Here is a 26743-nt window from a genome sequence, read left to right on the forward strand (position 1 = left end):
ACAGGCTAGAAAACAGCACATGCAAGTTCATCGCCAATTACCACTGAGGAACAAACTTTGCTACGTAGTAATGAAATACCCTGCCATAGGAAACTATAGATCGTCCAGTAAAAGTGATCTCTGTGAGACCTTTCTCACATATTAAAATATTTTCATACCCCTACATTTTGCGCACCCCAACTGTAGTATCTAACCTAAAGGCTTTCAGTTAGTAAAGCACCCTTTCATACAGTAGTGTGCATATTTTGTTAAGATTTAATACAGTACCTGAGATTAATGTGTGTGATATGACCTCATGTTAACATAATTAGATAGCATTAGCGAGGATGTAGCAATCATTTTAAGCGCTTTAGTGGGTACAATTGACGATGAGTTTTTTGTTTTTCAAACAATAGAACCACAATGTGGAAAATTCACATGTCAGACTAAATTGTGGTCTAACCTTGTACCACCAGGGAAGGATCATGGTTTGGGCTGAAAACCATTGTTCTGCGTTACTAGCAGAAGATATTTCCAAGAAGAGTGCACGCAGTGGTTCTTTTAAAGCGGGATTCATTTGGAAAGTGGCTGCAAATGCATTGAGCAATAAATCAAAGCATTCAATAATTTCATTTCAGAACACATTTGCGAAAATGGAATGCCTTAAATTACAGACAACTTAAAGCAGTAAAAATATTATGATTAGAATGAACGATAATGTATCACATCTAGGCAAAATGTAGATTTTTATACTCACACATTATTTCATGTTAAAACAAGGACAGGAGATTCGCTAGTCACACAGGATTTTTGGAGTACGTAAAAACGTAGTCATGAAGCACCGATTTATACTATTATGGGCATTTATGAGTAAACCCAGAAATGTCAAACTCCATATTAGTAAAAGTGCAAAGAGGACACTGTGTTTGTACGTCTAGTATTTGGATATGAATATTCCCTGATTATTCTCATTGTATTCCTGTTCCAGATGTTTTTGGGGTAATTCAAAGAGTGATGTAAGGTTTAGTAAGACAAAACTATGTTTACACATCCCACAATGCCTTTATGAATAGGTCCCACAGTTTCTGGAGAAGTTTGTGACCTTCATTGTCAGCAGCAGCCTTATTTTGCTGCTGTGTGCTACTGCCAAACTACATTTCATAATCCAATAACAACATGTTACAATCATGATGTACGTTGGATTGGAAGTAGCAGAACACTCATGTAAATTTGGTTGTAAATGCAAGTTACTGAATTTACCTTTGTTATTTCTGGCAGATTTCAAAAAGGAATACTTGGATGGCGTAAGCCCATTTCCTTCTGAATAGTTCTTCACACTCATAATTCCTACTAAAATTGAGAGCGAGTGAAATATTAGTTTTTTTGTCAATTGAAATCATAAAAATTTTTTACATGTACAATTAAAATCACAAAGACAATAATAAAGAAGACAATAAATATACAGACACGTCAAGACAATATCACAAAACCACCTCCGCTTACCCGAGAGACTTTTATTATTGTGGGATCAATGTGCAGTGGTGTAACAAGTTGTGGGGGGTGTTCCGACCCGGACGGCACAAATTTTGGAGTGGAAGCCTCTCCCTGCTCTTACCTGCGGCAGTCGCGGGGCAGCAAACTCAGGAATCCCCAGCACCCCCTCCTCTATTACATCCGGTCACTGTAGGAGGCAAACGCTGGGACCACCAGCAGAGGCCAAGGCCTAGCTACACCCCTGTCAATATGCCTACTGTTGGGAAAGTACCTGAGTGCATTCCTTCTCAAAACTAATAGTCTAACGTAAGGTGGTGTGGGGGAAATAGGAAATCCAAGCAGAGGTTAGCTTAGGAAGTTTGTGAACATCTGCAAATCAGGCACGGCCCGTACCAGGCGTTATACTGGGGCGGTAACGTCAGGCAGGCGAGGGTCAGGGTGGAGAGATGTAAAATACGGGATAAGGACCATTAGAGGTAAGTATCGAAAATAATAAATAAAACAAATTTCGTTGCCCACGCTGCATCACATTTGGCGATGCAGCGTGGGCAATGAAATTCGTTTTATTTATTATTTTCCATACTTACCTCTAATGGTCCTTATCCCGTATTTTACATTCCCCCAACCTGACCCTCCCCTGCCTGACGTCACCGCCCCAGTATAACGCCCGGCACGGGCCGTGCCTGCTGCAAATAAAGGTGATCGTGGGCATTGAAAAGTGTATTTTGTTCCCCTTTCTACCTTGGAAAATATTGGATTCTTGTTCTGGCCAAGCAGTTTCTCCACAGGGAAAAATATTCTCCCCATTGAGGAAAACATGCTTTTGTAGAGGGGATCCTATTCTCCCTGTGCAGAGTCCTTGTTATATTTTGTGTTATGATGATTTGCATAGTGCCCTATCATACAGGAGGGTATCCAGACACTAGGCAAGCGATAGTCTGCCCGGTCTAGGGCTTCATGAGGTTGCTCAAAAAGCAATGTTTTCAGCTTCATGTAGAATTCAAGGAGAAAGCTTAGATGTGTAGCATCAGGCCGTTTCACACTTTAGGAGTGATTAAGGAGAAGGTTTAGCCACCGGCTCTGGTTTTCCTTGTATGTGGGATGTGTGCAAGTAGGAGACTGGTTGAACACAGGTGTTTGGGGGTGTGTGAAAGTTGATTACCTTTGTGAGGTATGCAGGGCCTAAGTTAGGAAGACTCTTAAAAGTGTAGGTCAGGAGCTCAAAACACTCTTGTTTGTGTATTGTAGCCATTCAAGCTCCTTTAGGTGAAGAGAGATGTATGCAGGTCACACGTTGTGGTAGGTCAAGATTGATTCTGGCCACTATCAGGATAGTATGAAGCCTTGGGATGATTTCCTTGTTGATCACGGTGGAGGGTCCTTCACTAAGGAGAACTCCTGGAGAACCTGGCCTTATGGGCCAGGCGGCGCAGGGCATGCCTAAGATCTCCGGGTTCACCTGCTTTGGCAGACAGAGACACGTGACACTCTGTTAGGTGTAGAAAAGCAGATTTATTAGCTGCAGCTAAGCACAGTGGTCCTGTAAGTACACAAACTGGTAGGTTATCAGGAGACTGCCACTTCATTCCGTGGCGCACAGTCAATTATACTATACAAGTTTACAATGTCAACTCCCAAAACATACAGAACTGACAAATAGGAATAGTTTGAAAACAAGCTATCGAATGTCTAAAACACACCCTCCTTTCAGACCCTGTGTGCTCTCATCCCCTCAAGTTAATCAACACTAGTGCCCGTAATTCAATTTGCAGGTCGTAGAACATGTTTGAATGCTTCAAAGGACAGTCTATGTAACAGGAGAACACACGAAGAGAATAGCGAAGGTCAGTTTAACAAGATAGAGATGAGAAAGAATGGTGGGACCCAAACAGTGGAGTAAGACATGGATTAATCAGTCTAGACATGGATTTACAAACTCGGGGGACCCTGACATAGGTTTCGTAAACATGAGCAAGAGTTACTCTTTAACGGGAGAGACACGAAGCAGCTGGAAAAGGTAGAAACATCGCGTTCACCACGTCCGCCGTGCTGCCTGAGTGAGGCAACACAAAATGGCAGTTAAATACAAAATGGCGGCTAGATAGGAAGCGGAATCGAAAACCACGTAACCTCACTCAAGAAAGGCAATAAGTGAACTCTATGGAAAGTCAAAGGACCTTCTCATGAGTAAGCTTGAAAACCTCTGCCTTGCACCACTTTCCTTTCTTTCTCTTGGGAATGTTTGCGAATACCTTAAAGCCAGAAAAGTATGTGTAGTGGGAGGCAGAGACCTCTGCATGTACTTGTCTGACTTTTTTAGTATTTGTTTATAGATTTATAGCTTTACCTGCAAACTTCCATTTAATCAGGGTTTTAGTTTAGCCATTCTAGTTGATCCCCAGATGTTTCCTGCTCAGTTTCTCCTTGAGTCTCCCCTCCATTCTGCTGCTTGGACTGGAACTCTTAATGAACCATGGCTTGCTCTACTGTCTCCATTGCTACCTGAATTGTAAACCTCATGGCATAATTAATCAGGTTGGCGCCCCATCCAACTACTGACTTCCATTGCTTTGTCACAGAAGACTTTATCTCTCAAATAGTAGGCTTCTACCATTTCAGCCTCCAGCAATCTGGAACAACTTACAAAATGTGAGACATGAAACGTTAGCACTATAACACCATTAATCCCAAAAGCTCTTGGTTTCATTTTTTTTTTTTTTTAAATGTTTAGAGTTTTATATAGCGCGAACTAGACCCAAGACATCAGATATCAGAGTGCTTTACATGAGCACCAGTTTCGTTACAGATGGATATATTCATTTTTGTTAGGCACAGGGAGATTAAGTGACTTGCCTAGAAACACAGGATGTTGAGCGTCGTTGCTGAGACTCGAACCCGATTTCCCAACTTCAAGGACGACCGCTCTAGCTGTAAGGCTACATCCTCTCCCATTCTTGTTGTTTGGTTGACATCCCTGTGGGATGTATAACCTGTCTAGGATTACAGTAGCATCAGAACATAAAAATAGCAACAGCACGTAATGGGTCACTCTGCACATTAGTCAGAAACTGCCTCTGCCAGGAGGAGCTGAATGATATTGACAGGAAGCAGCTGAGGCTGCTGCAAGTAAGAGCGGTGAGGCGGTAGGGGATTTCGAGAGACGACCATGAGGGAAAATGATTTATTTATTTAATTTTCTCTTGTGGTCTTCTCTCAAAATCCCCCCAGCCGGCCCCACCGCTCTTACCTCCAGCGTCTGCGCCTGAGAGGGAGTTGAAATTTGGAGAGACCTATAGATTCAGTAGTGAAGGTATAGGAAATATTGTGTGATGTACAGCAATGGCTACGAGCTAGATATCTATACATCTTCCTATCAGCGTCAGGCTGCTGTTAGCATACCTTATCTGTAAACAATTATAGTCAATGCGTCATAGATGTTTTAACCCTAACAAAAATGTATTTCAAGATCTATTACAAGTTAACTGTAGGTTCTTGAGCTTCTGATAAGAAGTCTGGAAGGCTGGCAATTAAGGTGCTTGATTACAGTTTGGTGGACAGGTACTCCATCACACATATAATGAATATCCTCAGCAGCGGTCAGTAGTGGGAGTACCTGCCGGGCGGTGACGTGGGGAGGGGCAGGGTAGGGGTTAGTAAACTATGGATTACGGAGGTTTACAGGCAAGTAAACATATAAATAAATAAACATTTTCTTGCATGCACTGCATCCCCAAATGCGATGCAGTGCGCGGTATGACATTTGTTTTATTTATTTATATGTTTACTTACCTGTAAACCTCCGTAATCCATAGTTTACTACCCTCCACCCAGCCCCTCCCCCTCCCCATGTCACCGCCCAGCAGGTACTACCACTACCGACCGCAGATGTATATACTAGCTGCATTTGACAAATGTTTTGCAGGCTATGGCACTTGGTAGATCCACCACATTTTAATGGAGTATCCTGTCCGCCAAACTCTATGTCAGGCCTTTAGTCACTAAATTAGGCCACTATTTCCAATAAAATAGGGAAAAAACTGATGCACAGGTGTATGAAGACTACTTTTAAGTGCACTTATGTACTAATGGGTTCAGATATGTAAAATCCCCAGCTTCTATTTATAGAGATGTTGTTGCTGCATGAAATAGTAGCTACAAAGACAGTATGATTAATTCCCAAAATACTCATGTCAATGATAAAGATTCCAATTTTACACACTAAAAAAGATGTTTATCTCAGCTTCAAGAATAAAGACTTAACAAACATCTTAAACTAAATGGCACGAGAGAGCAGTAACCAATTTTCATAGATACTTTATACTTTTTGGTTAATATTTTTTCACGTTTTTTGTGTAGTGTGACTTTGCCTATGATAGGCATCAGAACGCTACACATAAAGGGTAATGGATAGGAATTCGAATCTACAATAAGGTAGTGACCACAATCTCTGTTCCAATCAAATGGGAGACAAAGTACATTTAATTAAATCTTGCAATAAATTCAGCATCAAAGGGAGAGAAGAAACTTTGGGTGGGTGTTGTTTTAGAGGGAAGAGACAGGAGTGAAGGCAACTTGGTATGGGGTGGAGAAAGTAGAGAAGTGAAAGGATTGTAGGTTGGGATGAGGTAAGTAGAGGAAGTTGTCACAAGTTGGCTGTTAATAAGTAGAAGATTCAAAACCCAGTTAATAAGAAGATGATTCAAAACCCTGTAAAGTAGTGATGTGTGGTCAGATTATAGAGTCATTATTGTGTTCAGTCACATTTTAACATGTAAGGCTATGCAGTTACTGAAGAATTGTTGCTCTAGTGGCTTCCAAATCCCCAGCATAAAAGAGACTGGTAAGTAAAGATAGGCGCTTGTTTTGAGATAGTATGTTGGAGTGTGTCTTTAAGTGTGCATTTGTTTCTATCTGAGCTATCTCTGCACGGGGGTATTGACTGCCAACAGGCATGATACCGAAGAGCAACATTATGCAATGTAAGGCTGCCAAAAGCTTTAACGGGCAACCCGTAGCACATCAACAGCCTCTTACTTGTTGATGAGGTGCTATAAGAAGGGCGAAAAGCTGGAAATGCAAAGACTAAAGAGAGCCATGTCTACATTATGTGCCTGCTGTTGCCTTCATGTCCTTTGAAACCATGGGGCAGAGGGTGCCGACCCCACTCCAGAAGTAGCTGCCGCTAATTACCCCTAACGGTCATTCATGTATTGCATGGTGGGTCACAATCAGCTCACTCCTCATGGTGCTGTGTGTTTTGCATTTGTCCATACGGTTTATAGTAAACCTTATGTATGCAAGCCTCTCAATTCTAGGACCCTCCCGCTACCACGCGGTCATGTGAAACGTCATGCACCATATAGGGAAAATACAAGTAGAGATGCATGTTGAGAAAGTGATTTGTTGATCATATTGATGAGCAGGATAGAGTACAAAGCAATAAAACAAAAGCTTTGTGCCCTAACCCAAAAAGTCCTCATTTGGGGTTGTGTGGTAGCCCTGAAAGCTTGCACTAGCGAACGTACTGCGCAGAATAAGGCATTCCAGTTTTCCTGTTCACAAATGATCCTCACCCAGCAGATTCCACTATATCCTCAACATACTAGTGTCCAGTCCTGGGGCAGTATCAATGTGGCAATATTTTTCTTGCCCAATAAGGATCACGCTTGAAAAAATAGTGCATTTGGCCCTGCACACCATTTGGTTTCTTCAATTGTATTTTGAATGATTTTTTCAAATAGCGAGGATAAAGCGACGGCCGCTAGAGTGATTTAAATTTTAACAACATATGATTTATAGCAGATTCAATGATATAAGTATGTGAGACCAATCAGGAAGGGAAAAAATTAGGAAGCAGACCAGAAGAACTAAATGAAGAAAAGAACATCGGGAGAGATTACAATCAACTTGTGTCAGCTGTTAATGCATGAAATGATTGAGTCGAATCCAGTGCATTGACTCTCCTTTTGGAAGAGCCTTCGGCATTGCCTAGGGTAGGGAAGTCGTTCATGATAGCAACACCCATGCGTTTAAAATAGGACCAGTTCCGCATTATTGCTTCTCCCTGAGGGTATTCATACCTGTTAATTGAAATAAGAAAGCAGACCACAAAGGCATGCAGACAAGAAAGTATAATTCTGTAAACGTCTGCTTTGCACAAGAGTGTCCAGAAAGCAGTTCTTATTAGTAATTAGTATTACAAAGTGCAAAGTGGCCAAAATGTGCATGTTAGTGGGTGGCAAGCATGGATAAGCCAAGGTTCCACCCACGTCTGTGGGCTTTGCCAGGATCAAGATGCCCGTTATTTGCTGGGCCTATAGTTGTGCTACTGCTACCAAGTGGAAGACAAGGGCAAATAACAGGGTAAATGACTAAGTGAAAGGGTAGACAGTGTCCAGTGATACATAGCAAACTTTAAGAAATAGTTATTAGCAGCATTCCCTCCACTGTCACTCACACATGCATGAACCGCGACTCTCTGTTTCTGCCTTCTTCATGTCTCTGTACCTCACTTTCTCTCTTCTCAGGGAGGCATTACATTTAGCCTAAAAGCTGGACTTTATGCTTGCATTCTAATTGGCTGAGGCAATCTCAAACTCAATGGAAGATTCTAGTATTACTTAGTACTATAAAGGGGATCTAATGTTTGACAGTCATGTGTAGCCATAGATTCCTTGCAGCAGAGTAGCTGTAGAAATGGCCATCTGAAATCCGCCAATCTGTGAAACTACTGCACCAAAACATAGTCAACCTTACACATGCTGCTTCTATTGACCTTCTTAGCACTAAAGTTGGCAATACAAGAAGAGTTGTTCGTCGAATGTCCGAAATATACACTGCGTTTAATAATAAAACAAAAATAAGGCACCGAGATAGATCTTTTCCACACAGGAGTTGTTACTAAGGCTTCCTATAGTCCTTGAAATGCTGTCAGGCTGAGTGCAGATTAAAACTGAAATTTACCACCCCTGTTATTTTGTCAACATTTCCCTCCGCAGACACTCGTGCATTATTTCTCACCGTTTGCTGATAAAGGGCTCCTGCGAGCGCCATTACGCGCGAGCCACCAGGAAGATCTGATTGCAGTCAATCATAGGAAGCAACGACAATACCTGTTTACAGACCCCGAGGGCCTCCGGAACAATCAGCGACACCGGATCGATACCGTATCATGCAAAATTCTCGCATTGATTTTCGCCCATCTTTTCAAAGAACGGGAATAAGCTCCCTAAAGTCGCAGGAAATTAGCCTGATGAATTAAAATGTGATTGTGATGATTCATAGGCAGTGGCTTGCGCCCTGATCAATGTGAAAATAATTCCTGCAAGCATTGTTTATAGCTTCAGTTAAAACAGGGACGAATTCATGGTGATTTGTTTGCTAAACCTTCTGGGCGCTCAGACAAACATTAACCGCGATTTGTGTGTTCCTTTCAGAGCCCTCGCTTATCACGGATATTCGCACAGATAACATTGAGCAGAAAAGTATTACCTTGTCGTGGCAAGAGCCTGGATACCTGAGCACCAACGCCACTGAGTATGAAATTAAGTACTATGAAAAGGTAAACACTTTTGTTGTCCTCTGTTTTCTTTAAGTCTGACCAGTTGTTCGACACCTGTTATTTACTGCACCTATAAATGGCTGAACTAGATTATTATTCTCTGAAATAAACAAAGGTTACAAGGTTGTTATAGCTGGACAATGGAATTATAAGTACAATCAAAATTCACTGAAAATAAGAAAGGTTACAGTGAGGTTATACTTACGCTCATATTTCACTTGTACAAAGCCATTGAAATTCAGCAATTATAGTTACCTTAGCTAAATATAACTTAAGCCCCCCCCCCCCCGCAATGCACTGCTTATGACCTCACATATTATATCACTTCATGACATGGTCAGTGACATCACTGACGACATCCCTGATGACATCTCAAATGGCATCACTGATGACATCATCCACAGAACCACTCACACCTCCATAAAACCTTGTGTACACCCACTCACACACCCACACAACCACTCACATACCCATTCATAGACCCGTACCAGTACAATGAATACGGTGGTGGGAATGGGGAGTTAATTTGTCCTGTACAGGGGTGGGAGGTTAATATTAGATGGCTGGGAACTCCAAGAATGTCACTTCCTGTTGAAATGGATGCTGGGACCTGCAGTAAAGTCATCTCCTCTACAGTGAAATGTGCTGAAATTACCTCCACTTGTCTCACTTCTTTTCTGACAGACAGTTTTGACTGGAAAACAATGATGTCCCTTCTTGTAGAGATGGATGCTGGCACATACAATTATGTCACTTTCTGTGGAGATATATTCTGGGAACTTTCTTCACCTGTTATTGCCCCGAGTACCACTGACTCTGTTTGTAGTTTTGGTGGATGCTGAAGTTGCATGCAGTTGCTGTGTGGTCATTCATTGACTCTTCTTAGCTTTAGGACTCATAAACGATTTATTTAATTTATTTCTGACTCACACAACATCAATTACGTTGTTTTTTAATAAAATAGAGATGCAAGGAAATTAGGTCCTCCATTCAACTTTGTGGTAAATTAGCTGGTCTGTTCGCACCCAATCACTTCCGAGCAAGTCAATCATCTTAGTATTAGTATTCCTTCAAGTAAGGATGCCAGCATAAAATGCGCCCCGTGTCTTTGTGGGTAATAATGTTGGTATTAACGTCTCAACTCTTATTTGTTACATGCATGGTTATTTCAAAACGTCATAATTCTTGATAAAAAAACCCTATTTTGGATTTAACCTGTCAATCACACTACACCTCTGTATATGTTTGTATCCTTCTTTAACCTGTTCTTTATCCCACCTGCAGTTTTTTTGAGCTAATCATGTCAGGCTATGAAAGAATACTGATGAATATACGTCTGAATGGCAATGACTACTTCTTCTAGCAGAATCACAGTGGATTCAAGTTTTCAGTTTGAGGGCCTGATTCACAAAGCTAAACTTACACTTTCATGGAAGTTAAAAACTGTTTCCTATTTACATAGGTATTACGTGTAGTATATTTACGAGTGCGGAGTCTCTGCACATAAAAGACCTATCTTTTTATGGACGATGACTCCACACTTGTAAAGATACTACTCTTAAATCCCGTTCTGAACAGCAAACAATCATCAACGTACACAAAAGTGTAAGTTTACTGTTGTGCATCAGGTTTTCAAAGGTGCTTTTTTCTAAGAGTGCTCTTTCAAGGCTTTTGAGGTCTTAGAGTACTCCACCACTCCCAATGTTAGCATTTCAGTTGAACAGTCAGAACAAATTGGTTCATAAGTTAAGCAATACTTTTGCTATAATCGAGAATCGCTTTGAGCATTATAATGATCTATTGATCTAACTTTTCAAAAAGATCTAAAGGTTATTGCCAACTGACAGGTTTGTAGAAGAAGTTGCATTTAAGCATGGCCTCCCCAGATTTTGTCATTTTGTGGACTAATATTTTCACATGATTTTGATCTCAGCTTCGAGAGGCTGCTAAGTATGCCTAAGGGATTGGCTCATGTTAAGGCCATGGTAAAAATGTGCACAAACTACACAAATGACATAAAAGTCTTAAACTGAATGTGGACCACGGTGTGGCTCTGTAGCACCAATGTGAAAAACTATAAAATGTGGCATGAGACTACCTTTTGAGCCGTAGACTAATTTGCAGTGGCAGCGAGAGCATGTCAGATTAAACTGTTCTGATGTTTAAAGTCCTTCTTTTAATATTAATCGTCACTTATATAATGTGTTTTGTTTCTCAAAGGTCTGCTTTATATCTAAAATAAATAGTTTTAATACCATGGATTATAAATTAACTAGAAAATCAATTGTATCTGCATTTTGTGTTTAAACTATATTTTATTGGTGAGCTTAAATTTTTAGAGTAAATGTTAATACGATAATTTTTGGATGAGTTCTGTGCTTCTGCCAAAACAATGGAAACCACACAAACTGGATCTCTTTGGCTCTCAACTCCTGCAGTAACTGACGTTATATTTCCCCAGTCCAAGATAGGTTCTGAAAGACAATTATTATGGTCCTTCTTTTTGGGGAACAAAGGGGTGTTCTTTGACAGTTTCCGTACTGTTTTCGTGGAATGATGCAAAGAATATCAGGAGAGAAAAACAAAATTGAGACAAGCAGAGGCACAGAAAAGACAGAGAGGATATTAAGGGGTTTCTTGTTTATGTCAAAAAGAGATATAGTGTGGGAAATGTTTGAACCTCGCTCTGTATTTCAGTGACACTGTCACCTTCCACCCAGAAAAACAGAACACAGCTCTTGCAGATCATATAAACACCAGCACTAACAGCTGTGAGGATATATTCCCCATCATCAAAGATTTCACTGTGCCTCCTGCTGCCTCCAGCAACATCTCCCCCTCACAAGGCATTTACAACAAGCTCTCGGAATTGTTCTTCAACAAAATCACTTTGGTCCTCAATCGGACCCTGTCACTGTCATAACTCAACTTCCCATCATGTCTTTAGAATGAACTCTGACTTCATGGCCTTCCATCACCACTATCGAAATTGCTGCTGCCTTGAAGACCATCCACTCGGGGGCTTCACCTGACTCTTTGCCTTTACCACACTTTCATCAAAGTACTCCTACTGATCAGGAACACACTAACACCTATTCTTAATGGCTCCATCAACTGAGTCACGTTTACTGGACACCTTTAAACATACCAATGCCATGCCCCTGCTCAAGAAATCATCTGCTGACCCTGCCACACTTTCCAACTACAGACCTAGTTCCCTTGCGCTCCCTCCTACCATACCTGGCCAATGACTTAGAGAAACAAATTAGGCAATGGCTACCCAACTACCTCAAAAGAGACCAACTTCTTGATGCCTTGGATGCTTATTCAGACACAACCACAGTACAGAAACAGCACCAATCACTACCAGAGATGACATCTGCATGATCCTTGACCCAGGAGACATAACAGCACTCATTCTACTGGGTCTCTAGCATTTAACACAGTCTCACGCCACATATTCAGCCACCTGCACTCAATTGGCATCCAAGGTCCTACTCTCCACAGGACATGCATCTTAACGGATAGAGTACAAGCTGTCAGCGTGGAACCATGTTCCTGGAAGCCCCCAAAGGTCTCAGAGTGCCTTAAGGTTCATTGTTCGGCTCCACCCTCTTCAACGCATACATGATCCCTCTGGCCAATGTGAAACACACACTGCATCAATATCCTCTTCTATGCTGATGACATGCAACTCATAATCTTCCTTTAGGACAATACCCCAAGACAAAAAAAATAAGATCACTTTCTCAATAACCGAAGTGGCTAACTGGATGAAAGTCATCTTTTTAAATAATCAGCACTGACAAGACGAAGTAATGATCATTGGCAAGAACAACTCACCATCGAACTCCAAATGGTGACCGGCTGAACTCGGACCCACAATCAGCACCCATGCCAGAACCTTGGAGTATCATCACCAGAGTGGAATATGGGAGTGTTGCTCTCTGCGGCCTTCCCAAATCAACGACAGCCCAACTAAGAGCATCAATCAACACACCCGCCAGACTAATCACAGGCTCCAAAAGAAACTGTCACATCTCCCTGGATTTACATCCCCTTAACTGGCTACCTTCTGAAGCCACTTTTTTTTTATAAATCGCCTGTATGACACACAAGGCCTTACATAAAAAAACACCACAATACCTTGCAGAAAACTAATACCATCTGGTGGGAACAGAACCAACAGGAGCTCTTATCACCCTCTACTGAAATCACAATGATTCACAAGCCCCCAGGATAATGAATGCCTTACCAACAAAAACAAGACAGAATACTCACGCAGCATCCTTTAAAAATGAAGTGAAATCTATTCTCCTGTCTAAATTGACTTGATTTATTAGATGCAGGCTTGTAGATATTTGTTATGTTGGAACAGTTACCATTGCATGACTATTATAACCAAGAATCTTTTTGTATGTATACTTCCATTTCCTCTATCCCCTTTATTTGCTGTAAAGCGCTATGATACCTGCAAGGGTCTTGTCCACGCTATACAAAACCTTCAAAATAAAATAAAATAAATAAATAAAAATCAACAGCAAACTGGGCATGAGCACAAGTCAACACCATCACTGCATCTTGCATCCTGCTTTCACACCCTGAATATGTTGAGAAAGATCTTCAAACGGTTCCCAAGCAACCCAAGAAAAACTATGATTCACGCCATAGTCACCAGCAAGTAGGACTATGGGAACACTGTCCACAATGAGATCACCAAGCAACTCACTAGAAGATTACAAACTTCTCAAAATTTGATAGCCGGACTCACCCTCAACCGCCCACAAAGAACTCACATCACACCTTACATCAGGGAGTTCCACTGGCTTCCAATACACAAACATGCTCATTTCACTCCTCACACACACATTCAACGCACTACAGAATGGAATCTTACTAGCGCACATTCCACGCATAGACAAAACCAGAGCAGGTGGATGAACATTCTCTTACATTAATCCATAAGCCTGAAATGACCTCCCACTCCACATCAAAGCCATCTACTCTGAAGTTAAAGACCTGGCTTTTCAGTTAATCTACCTACCATAGGCAAGGCTAGGCACACAACCTGCTCAGCTCCAGGATATAAGTTGATAGTATACTTTACAAATACACATAGCATAATATAACAAGATAAGCATATACATTTTGAATGTCAAATGTTCAAATAATAAATCAGATTACTCAGTTGTAAACTCGATGAATGGTAATCTAGAGACTCACCCACAGAAAATTGCACAGGTTTTGTTTCCTTTGTCAGGCAGGAACTATAAACTGACAATATGAATTAGATGTACATTTTATTTTTAAAAGAATAACATTAAGTAGGATGCTACTAAAAGATCAGAATTCTTTTATTAAATGCTATATAAAAGAAGACAATTCAGGTCATACAACAGGGAAATTATTTGAAAGAGGATGTGTTGCCTAATACAATATATAGGATCTTTCCAAAATCCCTTATATTGGTTTTAATTAAACTATATAATGATATGACAGAATATTTAGAGCCTCCTCCACCCTTTCAATTGGACAAAACTCGTCTTGTTTCCAAAACTAGGTAAATATTCTACTAAACGTGGATTGTTTTGACTTATTACCTTAATACATTCAGATTATATAAAATATTTATGAATATATATTGATGGGATAGGCTAGGATAATTGACCAGAGTCCAACCTGGTTTGTTCTGGGGGCATAAACTCTTAGCAAACATACATTAGAAATGGGAAACAATATATGACACTGAAACAAAATGCACACCAATGCCAGTCTGATGTTTAGAAACCCAAAATGCTTATGGTTTAGGAATTTTATACATGGTAATGTTCAAGATGGGATTTCCACCTAACTCCATAGAAACCCGAGGGTCATTGAATCACGGTGTTTCTGCAGATATAGTAATTATGGGAAAATAAATGGGTACCATTTCAATCAGTAGTAGAAAGCTGTTCAATAAATGTATCAAACCATTCTCACATCAATCAATTAAACAGTGAGGTAGCAATTGTAGCTAGTCCAAAGATAGAACAGACACTGAAAATTCCACTACATGCAGATGACATTGCCCTATGTTGAAATTGGTATCAGACAGTATTATTTGGATCAGTAACTCTAATTTTTAACAACTTAGGATATAGAATCAGTGAATCTCAAACAGAGAGAATGTTATTCAACTACAAAAATGCAAGAAAATGGGAAGAATACCAAACCATAGTTCAATGCAAGGGTGGAGGCAGCCCCAGGGATGAAGTCACAAACTGGTCACTTTATTTCAATAAGTTCTTTATTTTTCTTCATAAAAACAACTCGACAACAGCCAATGCATTTCATTCCTGTAAAAGGAACTTCCTCAGTGCAAAAAAGTGTATGAATAATTTCATAGAGTGGACCCAGAATACTGGCCTTGGACGTTGTGGTCCCAATCCTTTTTTTATTCCTTATTCCTTCGTATTTTTCAAGAGCCAATATCATGAAAAATCTTTTCTTGAAACTGTACAAAGGCGTGGTTAGACAGGAAAAGTATATCTGCCTTGGTCAAACCGTCGTAACGTCGGGAAACAACCAGTCCGTGGAAATATTGCCGGAAGTGAAGCTAAAAATTTGCAGTCCTGCAGTATGGATGAAAACTTCTACCCGGGCCTTTAGGGTCAATTGCGATGGTTAAGGCGCTGTATCGTTTCTCATAGACAGATAATTGAGCTACAGCAGACCACCCCACATAAAAGTCTGTAGAAAATCGGTGTGGGAGCACACTGCGTTGACGAGCTCGTGGAGAGGCACCTGCGCGCCTGGAGAGATACTACGTTCCAAGGATACGGCAGCCTACTCAGCAACCCCAAATAATGCCTAATCTCTGCTGATGACAGATAATAATCTAGAAACACGTGTCCAGACATGGCCAGCACTAATCTGCACCCACCTAGTGAAACACTCTAAAGACTTTTCAAGTGTACTCGCTTGTCGGATTGCATCTACCATGATGCTTAGGGGCGATCCTGCTTGGAGGTGAAGGAGTGTGCTCCCACACCAATTTTCTACATAAAAGTCTGTCTTGGGGGTCCTGACGTCAATAAACACGGAAGATCATGATAAATCTCAGAGACATGCAATCGAATTGACGCACAGAGTCACAGCGTCAATCCTAGGGTACGCCTAACCATAGTGACTGATAGGCAGTTGCAGCTCGTGGACGGAGTGCTGCGGGGGCGGTGAGGTGGGGTGGGGTGGGAGAGTGGAGGGGCAGGGGGGATGCTAGTAAACTCCGCCTCACGGCCGACTGGAGTGATATAAATAAATAAATAAATAAAACAAATTTCCTTGCACGCACTGAAACGCCAAATGCATTTCACCACGTGTAATGAAATTAGTTTTATTTCTTTATTTCTTCACATTACTCCAGTCGGCCGTGAGACGGAGTTTACTACCCTACCCTGCCCCTTTCCCGCCCCACCTCACCGCCTGTGGCACTCCCTCCATGAGCCGCTACTGACGATATGGCAGTGCAATATTCAGGGATAAAAGTTAAAGGGTGGCCTGTCCACATATTCAAATTAAATTGTAAAATCCTTAAGGATTTAGACTCACCCATCATAAGACTATAGTGAACCTTTATTAATAAGCATGCTTAAAGCCTGTGCAGAATACGGGGGTGTTTTACTAGTCACCATGCAGCTTTTTACACTCTTTAGAACATATAGATTGATTACTGAGAGGTGTTGTTGGCCCAAACCTTACGTGAGTGTGAAAACCCATCTCAATTGATTTTCCAGATATAGAAAAGGAATATTAATCAGCAGGTCTTGCATGTGTCAGACCTCTAGTAAAGATTCAGAAAGACAATGATTATATTAGAAATATTTCATCTTTTTAATGAAAAATCTTGATGTACTCGATATAACTATAGTTTGCTAAATATGCTGTTCTGTGTTTGTTTTGCACAGGATCAGAGAGATCAAAGCTATTCTACAGTGAAAACAGCATCAACTGCTGTGACTGTTAGCAACCTTAAACCTAGCACTGTCTATGTATTTCAAATCCGGACATCTTCATCGCAAGACTATGGAAGCTATAGCCCCAGCTTTGAGGTGGAGACCATCGGAGAATGTAAGTAAATTTACAATGTCTGCACTATTTGTTGACATATCTCATAGATTTTTGCATTGTTAATTAGGATGTTTTAGATAACATGATTCAGTTAACAGTTTCTAAATTGTTTAATCCGTTTCACATAAGAAATCGTGCTGGTATATTTTGATTGCTCATCTCTTCTTACCCATGGCCATTCAAAGGGTCTTTCCAATACCCTGTTATTATTTACTTATACAGATGGCACCTGCTTTCTGTTATGTCTGTTTATTCTTTGCAAGTAGTAGTACACCTTTTTGTAAAAATGTTCTCTTTTTTTTTATATGCATTTTTATTGACATTTAAAAACATGCAAGATGCAATACAATACAACTAGCCAGCATTGCATTGATCAATATAGGAGCTTAAAAAGTACAGTCTAAATGGTACACAGTCCTCATTATTGACACAGACTCCAGTACCCCATTTCTAATAAATTAGTTAATGTACAGCAGTTGCTTAGACAATGATGAAGAGCAACATCTTACGACTGTAATAGAGAAGAACATTGTGCAATACCTCAGCAAGGGCCCAATATACACCCGTACCTCACTTTCCCAACCGCATTTCGAGGAAGGTACGCCACCTAAACAGATCATGAAGGCACCAGAGGGGGAAGATCACATCCAACGGTACCACATCCTGGGTGTTTTCTATGGCTAGTGCATCTGTCGACCCCTGCTGTTTTTGAAGCCCCACATGTCGCGAGGTCAGGAAGAAGGCGGCATCAATTCCCAAAATACACTTAATTGCGTGTGCCCATATGTGACATCCCGGACCCAGTCCTTAATGGAGGGTACCCGTCTCCTGCCCCAGTGAACCGCGACCTTTCTCTTCGCAAACAATAATATTAGTGCATGGAGCTTGCGCAGCTTAGGCGCCGTATATTTGACATAGCCCAAGAGCCCAAGTATAAGGGAAGGGGCCAGTGATACATCCAGGATGGAATTTATGGATTCAAAAACTAGTGACCAGAACTCTGCCAACTTGGGACAATTCCATGCGATATGTAAGAATGCAGCCGAGGCGGATCCGCAGCGCCAGCATCCATCATTTTCACGTATACCCATGCGATAGAGGCCCACTGGTGTTCTGTAAAATTATGCAAATATTTAAAATGAATAAGCCTTAGTTTGTAATTCGGATGAAAGTTCGGTAAATTGCCCACAGTAGAACTCCCACAATGCCTCAGCCAAAGGTGTCTCTAGGTCTTCATTGCAGTGTCTAAAGGAGTTGGGTATCACCAATGGGGCAATGTTTTGCATGCAGGTATATAGGCGCGAAATGAGCTTACAGGGAGATTTCAGTAAGTTTTCCAATGCAGGCAGCTGCAGCGGCAGCGGCGCCATCGGAAATTCAGCCCAGAGGGCACGGCATGCCGTTTGCACTCTGTGGCATAAAAAGATCTCCGCAAATGTCACCGGCTGGCCCTCAGTCACTTCGGGGGGGAGGGGGGAGGGGGGGGGGGGGTCTGAACTGATCATCAGGGTATTAATCAGAGAACATTTGAAGGTTCATCTTCTGGGCTTGGGACTTACTTATACTGTCCTGTATACAAGGCAGCAGTGGGTTATGCAGCAAGGGAATGGAAGGGGCAAACAGCATTGGGACTCCAGCCCTTTTACGCAGCTTCTCCATGCCCAGCATAGTGTTCAGGCAGAGTCTATGTCTCCACGAGGGCGTCGAGCTTTCTGGTATAACGCCACTTTAAGTGGGACAGGGGCCATGACATCAGTCTCTACTTCCACGTGTGGCTGGAAGGGGGTAGGGTGTACCCAGTAGTTCAAAAATTGTGCCTGGGCACAGAGCACATAGAGCTGCATGTCTGGAGCACCTAGACCGCCCTGCCTCAATGGAAGAGTTAGCAGGTTCCAAGAAATTCTGGCTTGGCCACCCGCCCACGCCAATGAGACCAGTTGAGATTTTAGGGAATTAAAAAAGTATCGAGTAAGTGGAATCTGAATTTTGACGAACAAATACAGAAATTTCGGTAATATAACCATTTTAGTCAGTTCAACCTTGCCCGCCAAGTACAAGGGTAGTTTAGACCACAATTCAACTTTTCCCTCCAACCATATGATCACTCGACCATAGCTTAATCGCCACACTTCCTGTATGTCCTCGTTCATCTAAACTCCTAGGTATTTACTATTTAACCTCATCAGCTTCCCACCTTAAGGGGAATTCCGATGTCACTGAGGGGGTACCATCCGTCAGTGGAAAAATCACTGATTTGGCCCAGTTTATAAAGACCCCAGTTAGCCCACCAAAGCAAATTAATTCTCTCAGAAGAGGGTTTAGCTTCTCCTCTGGGTTCATAATGTACAGTGTGACATCATCTGCATATAGTGAGATGAGTAGGCTTCTAGAGCTGAATCCAATTCCCCATGCAGTATTGTGTTGCCGGATGCGAGCAGCCAGGGGTTCCATTGCGATCGCAAATAGCAAAGGAGACAGTGGGCACCCCTGCCTAGTACCTCGTGAGATTGGAAATGGATCGGAGAGCATGCCATTCACCTGTATGCTTGCGCTAGGTGAAGTATATAACAGCCGGATTCTGTTGATTAACAGTGGGCAAAATCCCATATGCCCTAGAATCGAGAAGAGATACGGCCATACAAGCGTGTAGAACGCCTTAGTGGCATCCAGGAACACAATCGCAGCCTTTACATCAGGGTGTAGATAGTGTAACACCGGGAATATCATTCTGAGATTGTGGGAAGTGGATCTCCCCGGGATAAATCCCGATTGATCGGGGAGCGCTATCATCGGCAGCAGGGGTTGCAGACGATTTGCAAGTAACTTGGCAAGGATTTTAACATCCACATTGAACATGGACAGCGGCCGATAGGAATCCATCTCCTCCCCTACCTTCCCAGGCTTGAGAAGAGTAATAATGACACTTTTTGTAGAACTTAACGGACCAAACATTTTTCAGATGCTGTAAAGATTTTGGGTGGCTAGGCCCTGACTTCACTTCAGTTTTCATAAATTGTAACAAAACAATCACTGTTTTGTAGTGTTTGTAAGAAACCCAAAACAAGTCCTTTCCACAATTGTATCACCTCCATCCTCCCTATACATATTATAAATATATTTTCACTATGGAAAACTGTTGTAGAAGTAGTGTTGGTTAACTAACAACATATTTATGCCCATTCCTTTTACAATATGTAAATATAGAGATTTTCAGATGAAGATTCTGTATGCATATTTATGGTGGTATCTGTATTGTACATAGTTGGCTGTATATATCTAGAGTAGGCATCTCGTAATGCTAAAGTATGTTGGATACATGAATATATGATTGTATTGCTATGGTGTTGTGCCATCCAATACTTTGCAGTTGAAGTTGTATATAAAATGGACCATAAATATACTTCCCCCCTATATGTTTTAGCACGTGCATATCTGATTGTTCAAGGATCTAAATATGTATGAAACCTTGCACTCATATCTTCTGGTGAATATTCATTGACCAGACTACATTCAAATAACCAGTAAAGTTGATACATGGGTTTCCTTCCTAATTACCCACGTTACATATTGTTTTACTATTCAGGATACAGAATGAGGCCTGCTTGAAGAATTTTAGAAAAGTCCTTAGCTATTTACTTTGACTCCCCACTGCTTACCATCCTATGCTCACCAGTACCCCAACAGCTTCCCAGGGCCTTCATGTTGGTTAATTGAATGTCTCATTATCACTGTCACTTTCCTGTACAATATTTTACACTATCACTCGTCATCTTTAGCTCTCTTTAACCTCCCTAGTCAGTAGATGTAAACTCCCCTCAAATGCCATAATATAGTTCCAGGCATCTCCTTTGCTCAATTCTATGTTAAAATTGTAGTGTTGCAAAGATTACATTAATCTGTACTTGTAATGTACAAACTACTCACCCTTACAGGTCTTAAGATGCTGTGGGCCATCGTGGAAATTAAGTGAGCTACTGCCCAGAGTCACAAGGTGCTGAGCTGCGCTGCCGCGGGAGCCAAAGATCAAACCGTGAACCCTGTGCTCCGAAGTCCGCTTCCCTGGCCGCTGCACCACACCTCTCCACTTATTTCATACATTTTCATATTAGTTCTTAGAATAGAGAACTTCACCCTCTGAACCTTCTGAAACATAAACAATTTGGGATCTGTACTGAAGGGAAACATTCTAATCTGAGTAAAATCCAGGCCTTTTGCTTTTGGACATCTGTTTTCTGGACCTCTGTAGTCAATGGGATCCATAATGGATCTCTATAATTGTTAAAAATGGTGTTAAGTTACAACTATTAGTGCCTACCTTTGAAAATAAGGTTATCTGCTGTGTACAGCAGGGGTAAAGAGCTGTGAGTGGGTTGCAGGTGACACATGTTCATAACATGTGTATTTGTAAAGCACAGGTTCACCTGTAGGCATCTTAGCGCTGAATAACAGATGTTTATTGTTACCCAAGTCAATGGTATTCATTTTATCGATCTCAGATGGATGAAAGGCTAAGTGGACCCACCTGCATTCGAACCTGTGACCAGGATGTTAAACACAAAAACAGTGCATTGGACGCATTAGTCCACTGTGCCACCAGACCCAGCTTTCGTAAGAGTGGTGGATTTCTCGTCTGATTCAGCATATCATCTGCATCCATGTAGCTGAATTAAATTTGCTAATGTATGCTAAAATCTTATAATTGAATTGAGAATCCAAAATTAAACATTCTCTTTCATCTTGTCGGCTGTAATCTGTTGAGCTAAATGCGTATATTTTGGGCAAAGAGTGCCAAAAAATACAACATGAGCTCACAAATCCATTGCATTGTCTTTCCTATGAAATTCTAGGCCACAAATTCATACCCAAGGTAATTATCATATATATGTGCGTTGCCAAAAGTTATTTAATCTTTCAAAGCTGATCATCCGGAATGGAGGGGGTTTCGCGTTTCTGTTCACCGCAGATCCTCGAGGCTCAGCCGGGCATTAGCTCCGCGTTATACCGCTCAGTAGCCACAGCGGTCAGGGAGTAACACTCACACAGCTCACACCCTCCGCCATCTTGCCCACCGCCACCTCAAAATCAGGAGTGTTCTCTATATGCATTTGTTACTGTACTTAGAAACTTGACCATATTTTACAGAGACAGCCATAATGAAGTTCATGCTTTTAGCTATGCTGCTGGGCCAGTTAATTACTCTGCTGGCCAGCTGACATTTCAAACCACCCATCCTAGGAGATTAGGGAGCAGGGTTGAATAATACAGACAGCCTGTTCCCACATGGGTCAAAAGAGAGGTCAAGAAAACCTCTGGCTCCAGTCACCAGAATGTTGTTTCTTTGTAGCTTGGAATGAAGATAGAATTGTGACCTCAGTGGGCAGAGCATAGCTCAAAGAGAGGGCCGTTTTCTAGTTGCCATTTTGTTTTATTCCTTGATGCTTTGTATGGGGGGTGGGTTGGACAGTAAGTTAGGTGTCCCCTGGAAGTGCCAGTTAGTGGTGGAGTAGTGATTTGGCTCCGGATTTGGCACCTTCCAGACCTAATCATCTCAAAATTTGAATTCCTGCACAGGGAAGGAGAGTTATGAATAGGGGAGCCTACAGAAAAAGGTAGACAGGCCACCATGCCAATGAACCACTATTTTGAATGTGTACTAAGGGCCCCTGTTACGTTTGTAGCAGTGGTGTAACGAACTTTGAGGGAGCACACCTGCAAAGTGCATGGAGGGGGCCCATTTGCAGACTTATTCCTGAGCTCTCAGGCCAGTGTATTGCACTGCGGGTTTTGAGGGGTCTTTGTTACACCACTGATTAGTAGGTCTCCATCTGCTGTACACACATTAACCCTGCAAGTTGATGACAGGCCGACTTCTTGTGGCATGCAAATAAGGTAAATGTTCTTCATTAAGGGCCTTTGTGTGCTGCTGCAATGAATATCAAGAGCTCATAAGGATGATAGGTGCCGGCTGTTACAGACAACATCTGCTAGAAGTGATGGCAGCAGCAGTACCAAGGGCTATAAAAGATCCAGCTACCACCAGCTACAAATACCAGAAATGTGGGGTTTCAAAATGCCTAACTCATGCCACCATGAGCAAAGCAAAGAAAACCCCATGCAGTTTGACCAATGTGGCCAGGCGTATTAGAAAGAGAAGTGGTGGCTTGTATACAACTTTTTTTAAATTGCTGCAGTACCCATAAGCGCGGTAAGCCAACGTGGCCCAGAAATTCCAATCCAGATTTCTCATCAACCCTACATAGCCTATATGGCTTTTGGTCACCCTGGGGGATTAGTGCACACGGCAGCACATTTAGTGTTATAAATTCCTCCATAGAAATTGAGGGGACCACCCAAAATACTTTCTTTCGTGGGTAACCATTATCCCTATAATTGGCGACCCTGGGAAAGGGTTTCTACATGAGTGAGGAGCACTTCTGAACCCACTGTCTCTCTGTACACCTTTCCAAATCAATGCTGGGAGAGAAGAAGAGCTGTGTCGGAACCGAAGGCCCTGTGTGGTGCCAGCAGATGTAGGACCAAACACGGGCACAAGCAGTGTCTTGGCAGGCAAGGGTCCTGCGTGAGGGCTCTCCACTAAGGCTCTAGAGTCATGGTGGATGCATTAAAAAAAATTGATTGAAAATGAAGCTAAATCTTCAGTTACCTGCTGTAGTGGAAGCATCAGCAGTCATGCAAGGGCATTGGTGTCTTTGACCCCCTAACCCATAAGCTCCATGGGAAGTGAATTCAACTGACCCTATGTCTTCTGGGACAAAGAATTATTGGCTGCTCTGAAAAGGTCTGGTATGGCCAGGTCTAATTAAGGACTCCAGGGCTGATTTTTTACTCTGGACCTCATTATGATGTTGGTCAAAGTGGCCTCTGACCGACATCTTTGCGGTTGCTGAACTGACTGACCTCCGGTCAACAGTCCCAAAACCACAATTATGATTGGACCGCACATGGTACAGTCGCAAATTCCCATTTCTCAATGGAAGCTTGTGCAGCGGTCAGAAACCAGCCGCAGCACAAGCTCCCGGAGAGAAATAGGAGTTTCTGTAAATCCCTGCACCGTTTGGCAGGCCCATCAAGGTGCCTGCCACACGGTGCAGGGATTCTCACGGGAGCATAAGCCCACAACTGTAGGCCCAGGGGAGAAGGGGGCCCTGCTAAGGGCCCCCAAACTCGCTTTCCCACAGACTTTCCATGTCGGAAAGCCCGACATGGAAAGACTGTCAGAAACCAACATCATGATCCAGATGGGGGAAACACTGTCCTAAATAGGATTACTTCAGGTATCTGACTGGCCAATGGCTCCTTAAGCCCATCGGAGCCAGTTAGATTGACCGGCTGGATAGAAATACGGTTGCCGGAGTTCAAACGGAGGATGTCAGTATGTAAGCCTCGACGAGCGGTTAAAGGCTTATCGACTTACATCCAAATCAGGCCTTGTGTCTTGAGAGTACATGTTGTGTTTTGCTACACTAGTAGAAATGTAGCCTTTCATTGAAATGTATACTGTTTGACAGGATTTACTACTAAAAGTGTATCAAAGCCAATAAGTTCGGATTTTCAGTTAATGTGAAGTATTTTTATGTTTGTGAAACAGTACTGAAATATTATGCATAGGTAAATTGCTATTTTCTCTTTTTTGAATTTTGACAAAGAGTAGACCTAACTTTTAATAATTGCATGCACTTTAATTTTGGGTAGGCTTGAGTAGGATAGTGTGGTTTTTTGGGCTAGGTTTGACTTTGGCACACACCTATAGAGTTACATCATATCTATTCAGTCTAGTAGGCAGTTAGGGCTTAGTTGGTTAAAGCGACTTTTAATGTGCCTCCAATATAACATGCAATACACTTTTGTGGGTGTGCTCATTGTTTTTTTACTAGCCATTTTGTATATGTTTATAATTTTTTGTGTGGCTTGTATTTCGTGTGTCTTGTATTTAATTTTACATTAATTAAATTTATTTTCCTTTTTAAATGAAAAGTCACTGACTAGACATTGATTTACTATTATTTATTTAGTTTCTAATCACAGCACCTCTATGACCCAACTGGCTTCCAGTGCGTCAGAGGATAGAATTTAAGGCTCTGTGTACCGCCCACAAACTCCTCAACGGTCTAGGCCCTTCTATCTTGAAAGACATGGTCACCCCCTACAAGGCCCCCAGACTCCTGCGCTCGGATAACGAACGCTTGGCCAATGTCCCTAGATTTAGGAAGGCACGCACCGGCGGTCGACGCTTCGCAGTAAAAGCGTCCTCAGGATGGAACTCACTCCCCCGCAGCCTGCGGCTGGAACCCTGCCACCTTCTCTTCCGTAAAAAATTGAAAACTCTTCTTTTCCCCAAATAGAACCACTTCCCCCCCCCCCCCCCCCCCTGGTCTCCACAAGTTTTACAGCGCGGGGATGCCTCCGGGTCACCAGGCGCTCTATAAATCGCTAAATAATAATAATAATAATAACTGGAGCACAGTAACCTTGATTGCCGTGGACCCTCTGAACCGGATATTTTACATGTTCAATTGTAACAGTTTCTGCTGTGCAGCTTGGCATATTTGGTTAGCACTTAAATGTCCTTGTAATTTGCCCTTTAAATTTGACAGTAACTTTCTAAAATTGTAATGCAGTTATGTTTTATTGTTGGGTTAGGCCTCAGGAGGTATCAACAAGAATGCTATAGCTTGATTGATCTAGTTTACTAATAGTTATTTTTTTTACTGCTTTTTTTAAACAGAAAATCAGCTACCTCATATATCACTCACTCTCATACGGACACTTGTAATTTATCATCTATATTTAAACCCTTACTTGTTAAATTTAGGGTGATGTTCCACCTCAACAGCTTGGTATTTTCACCCCTCAATATCATGAGCCAACAGAGGGGCCTGTGATCTGCCTGAAGCAACGAGTGAGTCCAAATAGATATGGTTTCAGCTTCTTTAGTGTCCAGACCACAGCAAAAGCCTCCCTTTCAATTGTAATCTACCTCTAAAACTGGTCCTGATGAAGGCTACTCGTTGATTTAGCCCTTCCTCATATACATTTTCCAAGACATCCCATTTGTAATGCTTCATAGGGTCCGTCTGCACAATATATTCCTTGGAGAAGTCAGGAGCCTTGAGTACAGGTGATGTACACATGAAGTCCTTGAGGGTGTCAAAGGCTTCGTAATGGAGTGGAAGTCTCCACTCTGAAGCAGCACAAAATGAACGAATTCACAGTGTCGGGGAGAGCCTTGCACAAAAATTAATAAGCCTACCAATCCTCACCGCTACAGATATTGCTTGCACAGCGCTAGGAAAAAAAAAACCCACATAATAGCATAAAGAACATCCCTCACAGCAGAATCCAGCAGATCATAATGCTGAAAAAGCCATGATTTCAGGTTCCTCCTAAAAGTAAGGAGGTCTGGTATCTGTCTAAGAGAGAGAGAGGTAGGTCATTCGATAGCCGAGAGGTGACCGATTAAAAGGATCTTCCCCCTACCCAGGATAGCAGGACCTTCAGAGTGAAGATCAAAAGCTGAGCAGCGAACCTCAAGGTACGCTGCGGTATATAAGGTTGACATCTTTCCCTAAATTAGGGGGCTCC

General features: G+C 42.0%; 1 protein-coding gene across 1 annotated transcript in view; it reads left to right on the forward strand.

The window, feature by feature from the left end:
• EPHA10 (EPH receptor A10) overlaps positions 1-26743 on the forward strand; it is a 1551477-nt gene that overhangs the window by 789092 nt on the left and 735642 nt on the right. Inside the window, exons 6-7 of the mRNA XM_086956448.1 lie at positions 8910-9034; positions 16978-17140. Coding sequence (XP_086812574.1) covers positions 8910-9034; positions 16978-17140 — 288 coding nt within the window. The remainder of the gene's footprint in view (positions 1-8909; positions 9035-16977; positions 17141-26743) is intronic.

Source organism: Lissotriton vulgaris, chromosome 2_1 (genome assembly GCF_964263255.1).
Source record: "Lissotriton vulgaris chromosome 2_1, aLisVul1.2, whole genome shotgun sequence".
In the NCBI taxonomy this organism is placed as follows: Eukaryota; Metazoa; Chordata; class Amphibia; order Caudata; family Salamandridae; genus Lissotriton; species Lissotriton vulgaris.